Raw genomic sequence first — 8,589 nt, forward strand, 5'->3', positions numbered from 1 at the left:
GATCCAGAGTCTGAGACCAGGAAAGGCACCGGGCAGAGATGATCCCCCAAGCGAAATGCTCAGGGAGGGTGGCGTTGGTGCCCAGACTGCTCTATCTGACATCATAACAACAGTCTGGACCACTGGATGGGTTCCGCAGGATTGGAAAGATGCCCTGGTGGTGCCCCTCTTTAAGAAGGGGGACCGCACAGCCTGTAACTACAGGGGCATCTCACTCCTCAGTGTGCCGGGAAAGGTCCTGGCAAGGTTTATTCAACATCGCCTTGCTAGGCACGCTGAGGAGAGGCTTGCCGAGCCCCAGTGCGGTTTCAGGAAAGGGCGGTCCTGCACGGATGCCATATTTTCTGTCCGTCTGCTACAGCAGAGGTGTAGGGAATTCCAACAAGACCTACATCTCTGCTTTATTGACCTGGTCAAGGCCTATGATACCATCAGTAGGCCTGGGCTCTGGGTTGTTCTTCGTGCTTTCGGAGTCCCTGACCCTCTGCTCACGATCATTAAGGACCTTCATGATGGTTGAGCGGGCCCGGGTAAAACTATGTGGCCGGGAGTCAGAGCCTTTCCCTGTACACCTTGGGGTGCGACAGGGATGTCCTCTGGCTCCCACATTATTTAACATCTATTTTGACCGCGTAGTTCGTGAAGCCTTCAATAGCTGTACCGGGGGAATTTTCATTTGGTACAGATATAATGGGAGGCTGATTGATGCCCGGGTGCGATCAAGGGATGGCTCCCTATTGGTCAACCACGTTATGTATGCCGATGATTTGGTAATAGCTGCTCAGAGGAGGAGTTGGAGAGAGACGCTGCTGCTGAGACTGCAGCGTGCCACTAAGAGGTGGGGCCTTACCATCAGCCCCACCAAAACTAAGCACCTTCCTGGGTATTTTGTACCATTGGACACTCCACCCCCACAACTTCCAATCGGTGATGGGGTAGTAGTGGAGAGAGTGGAGAGTTTCCCATACCTGGGCAGTGTGCTTATGACCGGCTCCAGTTTAACAGCTGAGGTCTTACTCCGAATCACTCGAGCGGCAATATCTTTCCATCGGTTGCGTAACGCTGTGTGGAAGCTACCTGGTCTGTCGCTCCGCACGAAGCTTCAGGTCTTCTCGGCCACAGTCATTCCCTCCCTTCTCTACGCTTGCGAAACGTGGACCCCCCTAATGGAGCATCTTCGCCGGTTGGAAACATTTAGGCTGGCCTGCCTACGATCCATCCTGGGTTTAACCAGGCTGGATTGTGTGAGCTCACAAATCCTTGAAAGATCTGGGCAAAGTCCCATCGGTGAGCTCCTCCGGCAGGCAAGGCTGCGTTGATGTGGTACAGGAGGACGTGGAGCTGAGTGGACTTGCCGATGACTGGTACCAGCGGTGTCAAGATCGGCCTCTGTGGAGGAGGCTCGTGAAGGACGCTACTGGGCAGTTGGAGGCAGTCGCCCTCCAACAACAACGGAGGGCGGAGGAGTGACGCTCACAACGAGCGGAGCACCGGGTGGCTAAAGCACAGCAAGTTGGTACAGTAGGGGGCACAGGTGGTGCATCAGCCAGTCATCTCGATCATCTCAGTCAGTCGACCCGTGGCACTTGGGTCTGACCCGTGATCTCCTGCCAGCGGGTGTTCGACACTTCACGTGGCCTCAAGGTGCACATGGCCTGGCACAAGCGTCATGGTGACGTCACCGCCACTTAGTGGCGAATGGCGGTTGTTGTTGTCTCTCTCTCTGTATGTCTCTCTCTCTCTGTATGTCTCTCTCTCTGGTTCTCTCTCTCTCTGTGTGTCTCTCTCTGTATATGTGTGTCTCTCCAAGCTTGCAATTATATACAGTTCTCACCTGATGATGGTTGCTTGTGTCGGGGTGTTGTTGCAATCGAAACATCATGTTCTATTATTTATTTTATTTTTTATTTCTACGTGACTTTACCAAAAGAACCGAAGAGTAATTCCTGCAGTCACGAAAGCTTCAAATCAAGATTAAGCATACAAATAGACAATACTGTAAGAAGTTACTGTATTTACTATATCGTACTTATTCTTTGGGTATTTCAGTAAAGCCACGTAGATAGAACAAATATCTACCACTCCAATGTCCAGGACTCTGCATGGGGTGATGTATGTACGCTCTTGTTTCAACAAATTGTGCTGGACGGTTCTTGGACTGATGCAGCCTTTAGACCGGTGCTCCGGCGAACGCCGAATTACACAACGCACTTTCGCCAGATCGCACTCTGTATATTGTTTTTATGACTGTAGTTATTAGTCATTAAAAATGTATACAGTGCAGTATTTTCATTGTTTAAGTTGTATGTAGTGTATAATGAACTGTATATAATGTGACACAATCAAGCACCGAGACTTTTTTTGTCACGCACATGGTGCCGATTTCCGGACTGGTACAGCCTTTGGGAGGGGTTTTTGCCGGATCAGCCCGGGACCGCCAAATGTTGGAAGCCAGATAATCGCGCATCGGATAATCGATGATCAACTGTACACAGGTAAACAAAGGATACTCACCCCACACGCGTCCTCCCCGGTGATCAGGAGTCTCTGAAACTCGAGTTCCAGATCCGAGTCCGAGTGTCCTTGAGCCCCTGAGTCACTCTCCTCAGCCTCCCTCACATAGTCCCTGAGAGAGGAGAGAAGAGAGAGAAGCGAGTGAAGGGAGAGACAATCATTACTAAAAGCCAAAGATCCCCTGTATAGCCTTAACAGACTATTGGGGCAAGTGCTGTTAGCGAGCACCTATGAAGGCCGGCACGACACACGAAGGGGGTGGGTTGCCAGTACACCACCTGACCGCTTTTGTCTCCCCAGTGGTGAAGTTTACCCAAAGCACAAGGTACTGATTTGAGGCCGAGTCTACCTAGAAGAGGTCCTGGACCGGTTCAGATAATCGTCACTGGTGTTGGCCATGAGCGGGAATGGAACTCGGGTCGTTGGGTTCATAGCACAGTCCGCTAACCACTACACTACCACTCTCCACACTCACACATGTGGAGAAAGAGGGGGCGGGTGAGAGGACGAGAGAGATCAGGGCAAATAAGACACACACAAGGAGGCAACAGGGGCGAGCAGATGAATGAGTGGTGACAGAGTGTTGAGTGGGTGGGTGAGTGGTGAGGGATTGTTGAGTGGGTGAGTAGATTGGTGTGTGAGACTTTTCGGGCACAGTTATGCTCTCCCTTCTCTATGCTTGTGAAAAGTGGTGCCCTTTAAAATAACATCTGCGCAGGTTCTAAACATTTAGGATGGTCTGTCTACAATCGATCCTGGGTGTAGCATGGATTGTGTGAGCTCACAGATCCTTAAAATATCTGGACACAGCCCTATTAGCGAGCTGCTCCAGCAGGCAAAGCTGCATCGACTGGGTCATGGAGCCTGCATGCCTAGCCCCCAAATGCCAGATAGTAGGTGCTAAACAGGCGTGGCCTTGGTCAAGAGATGGACTAATTCGGTACATGAGGATATGGAGCTGAGTGGAGTTGCCGATGACTGGTACCAGCAGCGTCAAGATTGCTTCTGTGCAGGCTCGTGAAGGATGCTGCTGGGCATTTGGAGGCAGTCACCCTCCAGCAATAACGGAGGGAGGAGCGATGCTCCCAACAACGAGCGGAGCGCCGGGAATATAGAACACAGGTTGGAACAGTAGGGGGCACTGTCTTCTGCCAGTCATCTCATTCAATCAACTCATGGCACCTGGGTTTGTCCTGTGACCTGTCAACAAGCCTTATTACAGGTCGGCCTCAAGGTGCACCTAGCCTGCTACAAGCTCTGTGATGATGTCACTGCTACTGTGGTGAATGAAGTTTATTATTGATGTTGTTAGGTGGATGAGTGAGTCTCACTCTAAATCAGCTGTGCTGTCAATTTTCATAAAATCTTGTTTGGCACGCACCAAAATATCTGGTTGTAATCTACATACACAGACAAAAAGCAAAAATCGTAATCAGAAGTCATAGATTGTCATCAGAAATCAGTTTATCTTAAATCAGATGTAATCAGATTGTCAGCAGAAATCAGTTATTCTAATCAGTGACTATCATCAGAAATCAGCCATTTTAATCAGTAGTTTATATATTGTGTTATATATTGATTATATATATATTGCTTATAATCTGTCTCTCCATTGTATGTGTAAATGTAATCTGTTCTGAAGTTGCTTTAATATGTAATCTACTCAAGTAATCGGTAATCAGGTGATGTCACGATGAATGTCAGTGGTGTAATCTATCATCGCCAAACAGTGATCACTGTCTGGAGTAAATTAATTTCATAATCACGTGATGTCGTGAGTAATCTGTCTCTGGAGCTGTTGTCTCTTTTCCTCGAGTCTCTCAATTGGCGTCTCCTCTGGAAACTCATACGGAGACACAGGGACAACCCTGTCTCCCACTGTCCGAGAGAAGAGCTCCTGAGAGACACACAGACAGAGCAGGAGGGAGACACAGGGTTAGAGACACGAGAACACACAGTGAGAGGGAGACATGGGATGGTGGATTTTTTCTTTTATTTGTTTGCGAGGGTAACAAACATTCAGCCTCAAGCTGATTTAAAAGAATGACCCACATAGGATCTTGGTGAAAATAAAGGAAGTTGCAGCACAAAAAAAATCACATTGCTAACATGGAGGAAAATACATTCGAGGAAAACTACATTCACATCATGCACCATTCCAAGTGACTGGCAGGTAAGACACAATTGCAACATCAAATCACATGCAGTTTGCTCACCATATGTGCAATAAAAGAGATATCTTAAATAAATGAATATAAAAAGTACAGGAGAGACATTTAGGCCAAAACCACATAGTGCTGATGCTGATGGTGGTAATGATAACGGTGGTGATGCTGCTGATGATGCTGCTGGTGATAATGATGGTGATGCTGCTGATGATAATGCTACTGGTGATGCTGCCACCGATGATGTTGCCGATTATGCTGCTGATGATATTGATGGTACTGTTCCTAATTATGTTTCCAAGGATGCCGATAATGATGTTGCTGACAATACCTCAGCGATCTTGTTAATTTCATTGTCCATAGCTGTTGGAACGTGTTTAGGAAACCTATTCGGGGAAAATTCAAAATCTACACACACAGAGAGAGACATACGGGGAGAGATATGAGAAGCGAGAGACCAAGCGACAGGGAGAGAAGTGACAATGGGAGACAAACATGGTGAGCGAGGGACAGAGGGAGAGGGACACATGGGGAGAGAGAGAGACACACGGGGAGAGACATGAGAAGCGAGAGAAACGGGGAGAGAGACACGGTGAGACAGAGATGGAGGAGAGGGAGGAACACATGGGGAGAGAGAGATGTACGGGGAGAGAGGCAACGGGAGAGATGGAGAATACACGATTAATTATTTAACACACATATATACGCATACATAGCCGTACACACCATCACTATACCATCATCACCATCATTACTTTCATCATCATCACCACCGACAACCACAACATAAATATCACCAAAACAATATAAATAACATTCACAACCACATCACGAACCCCATCACCACCACCGTCTCTTGAAACGAACCTTATGATTTGGGCAAATCCATTTTTCAGTCAGAGAAAGGGGGATGGTGGCCGAAACCAAAGGACATGCAACCATAGGGGGGAAATTGCAAAAAACCAATACACGACCACTTACATAATTAGCTTGTTTGCGGAATTATGTAATCTGTCTTGCACACACGTCTGTCTCCACATAAAGTTTATTACGAAACCTACCAGCCGCACGGCTTTCAGAAAGTAAATTTGTTTATTGTATGCGGAAACACGGATATGTGAAGGAGACGTGCTGTTTTTGGACGTGCTGTTTGCCTGTTTGTTTTGTTATTTATATTCTCCGCAATGACGCTGATTATTTTGAGTCAATGTTTGCAGGGGTCAGCGTTAAAATAAGGAAGAATCCATTCACTTAATAAAAGAGGGGGGAATTATATCTGGATGATCAAATTGAATCAATTGTGGACGTAATTAACATGAGTAGTCTCAGTGGGCATCCATCGTATTGATATATAATTAACCCTGAAGCATAAGACAGCCTGTGTATCTGTGAGCCGCAGTGATAAACATTGAACCCCACACAGGGAGCCTTTAGCCTGGCTACGAGCCTCAATGGTTTGGCTCTAAAATCCACCACCAATTACACATTTCGAGGTGGACAAGCGACAATCTGAATGTCCGAGCCCATCGGAGGCGGGGCCGCGTCGCGGGCTTCCAAGGCCCCGGGGCGCGGTGCGGTCGCTTTTGTTTACTGGCGGGCCAAGGTCCAATTGATCTCTCGCCGGTGGTCACAGGCCCATAAAATAATTATTTTTAGCCACCAAAATTAAGGTTTATTTTCACCTCAAAAGAATAATATTTTGTAAAAAAAAAAAACACCTTTGTAAAAACAATATTTTATTATTTTTGTAAAAAATGTCTTACTAATTTGGCAGATTTTTTTTCTCCCGCTGGGCTAAGTCCCGAATCGCGGGCACGGGTGGCTACGTACGGTGCGAAAGAAGTTCAACATACTGGACATACAGTACACAAGTTTCGTTCATATTTCATCAGCTTCACGAGATCAATTGACTCCCCGCTACAGACGGAGAGACAAGTTGACAACGATCCCACGTATAGCGTAAAGACTTTTTTTGGAGCAAGTTCTGTTAGCGAGCACCTATGAAGGCCGGCACGGCATTAATAGAACCGGTCCAGACACGGACACGAAGACACACTCACACAGAGACAACAAAATACACATCGACAGCAACAGATACAAAGACCGATACATGAAGATATGCGACGTGTATATCACTATTTATATCGCTGCGCAGATGTGTATAACAATGCGTATATATGCGTCTCTATTACGCATGTCTCTTATGTATATCTGTATGTATCCGTTTTTACAAGTCACTTGTTGTAATCCACAGCAAAGTTGCAATTCCTGTCTTCAACAGCGTAGTCTTTATGTTATTTAATTGTAGAAGCGGTCACAACTTGCGCATTGCTCCGTCTAATTTCACTTCATCTCTGTGGCGTCTGTATCCGAGTTTACGTGCAGGGACCGCGAGTCGATGCTTACACAACTTAAAACATCGACACAGGCCACCGTTTATTAACTTTTACCGCTTCGAAAATAACTTTTAACAAAACTTCAATCATCGATGGTTAAGTTGTTGGTCCGTGTTGTTCATCTGTGCTGCTGTTGCTCGTATAAGCTCACCCAGATCGTCACCTCCAAGCGCCATTTCGCTTTCTTTTTTGTTAAAGAATCCAAAAATTGAATCGATTTATTCGATTCGTGATCGAATACTCATGAATAGTCACCATCGCCGCCCCTGGGTCCCTGGTGTTTTATTAACAGGATTGGAATCGATTCCAGTTATAGAACGAATCGTGTCGCCATGTTAAGCGACGTGAATCTAAACATGGTTAATACGGTTCCTTTAGTGAAATCGATCGGATCGCGGAATCGATTCCACAATGCAACTCACTTGGAATCGGTCGTAGTGGAGTAATCGATGCGTGTCATTTCTTGCAATTGGAATATACTCTTACCATTGTAATCGATCAAAATTGAAAATCAGTAGCGTGAAGCTGTTGAAATCGATTAGAATGGAATGGATTGTAGCGCCTGTGGATCTGTTAAGATAATCAGTTTCCCATGTAATTATGTAGTTTAATTACCGGATTAACAATAAAATAAGAATCTGCGGCTACGGTATTGGTGGTGCACAAGCACAGCACCACCACTCGAGCCTTAGAATAAAAGTATAGAATAGTCGATGTTTCGGACGATGAGTTTTATTCATGGCCCATACATTAACGTCGCCTGTTAAATATTTCCTTTGAAGGCCATGGTGTTGTTTTGAACGTGTCTGATTAAAAATCGATTCCTGTTGTACAGTGCGAAAGAAGGTTAGCATGCATCATCATCATAGGCCTGTGTCTCGAGAGACAATTCTTTTGCGCCTTACGAGGTCAGCTGTAGGTTTTGCAGCGACTAGAATGACTTAGTAGGCCAATCCTTGCGTGACAATCCTTGCCGCAGCATGCATACATGTTGCCAATTGTACAATGTGTAGTGACAGCGCCGACTGCTGCCAGCAGCGCCAACTGCGGAGAACAGTCAGCGCACACGCCATCGAGCATAGACACAGGAGTGCCGGCAGGGCGGAGGAACTGGGGCAAAGGTCACGGAAGACCTCCGAGGGAGGCTCCTGGAACCCTCTCGTGCAGACATGGGCAAAGTACGGCCCGCGGGGCGTATACGGCCCGTTGGGCTTTTTAATCCGGCCCGCCGAACTTGTCCAACCCGATTTGGTCGTGACTCGAACCTAATTTCCCCATTGGATTGTATGTAAATACAATTAATCCGTTCCAGACTCCTACGAACTGTATATAAATATTGTTTTTTTTTAAAGATTATTAGGCACAAAAATAGTTAATTACGCAATAGAATTCAGTGTAATAGTAAACTAAATGTAACAACATTGAATAACACTGAGATAACCTTGAATAACAGAGAAAACTAACATTGCCGCATCAAGGTTTAGAATCGTTCAACAAGATAATTGTTTCGTCTG

At 46.3% G+C, this 8,589-nt stretch overlaps 1 protein-coding gene across 2 annotated transcripts in view; it reads right to left on the minus strand.

Moving 5' to 3' along the window:
- The window catches only part of AMPD2 (adenosine monophosphate deaminase 2), a 45,785-nt gene extending 38,426 nt beyond the window's left edge, over nt 1–7,359 (minus strand). Inside the window, exons 1-5 of one of the 2 annotated variants that reach the window (XM_061563140.1) lie at nt 7,227–7,359; nt 5,011–5,087; nt 4,281–4,411; nt 3,846–3,914; nt 2,515–2,626 (exon numbers count right to left, since the gene is read on the minus strand). In XM_061563140.1, the coding sequence (XP_061419124.1) occupies nt 2,515–2,626; nt 3,846–3,914; nt 4,281–4,411; nt 5,011–5,087; nt 7,227–7,251 (414 nt within the window). In that variant the 5' untranslated portion in view covers nt 7,252–7,359. Of the gene's footprint in view, nt 1–2,514; nt 2,627–3,845; nt 3,915–4,280; nt 4,412–5,010; nt 5,088–5,515; nt 5,542–7,226 lie in introns of those variants that run through there. The other variant, XM_061563141.1, reaches the window with a different exon arrangement.
- Between the last annotated feature and the right edge of the window lie 1,230 nt (nt 7,360–8,589).

Source organism: Lethenteron reissneri, chromosome 30 (assembly GCF_015708825.2).
Source record: "Lethenteron reissneri isolate LAM-NWPU_2019-01 chromosome 30, ASM1570882v1, whole genome shotgun sequence".
NCBI classification, from domain to species: domain Eukaryota; kingdom Metazoa; phylum Chordata; class Hyperoartia; order Petromyzontiformes; family Petromyzontidae; genus Lethenteron; species Lethenteron reissneri.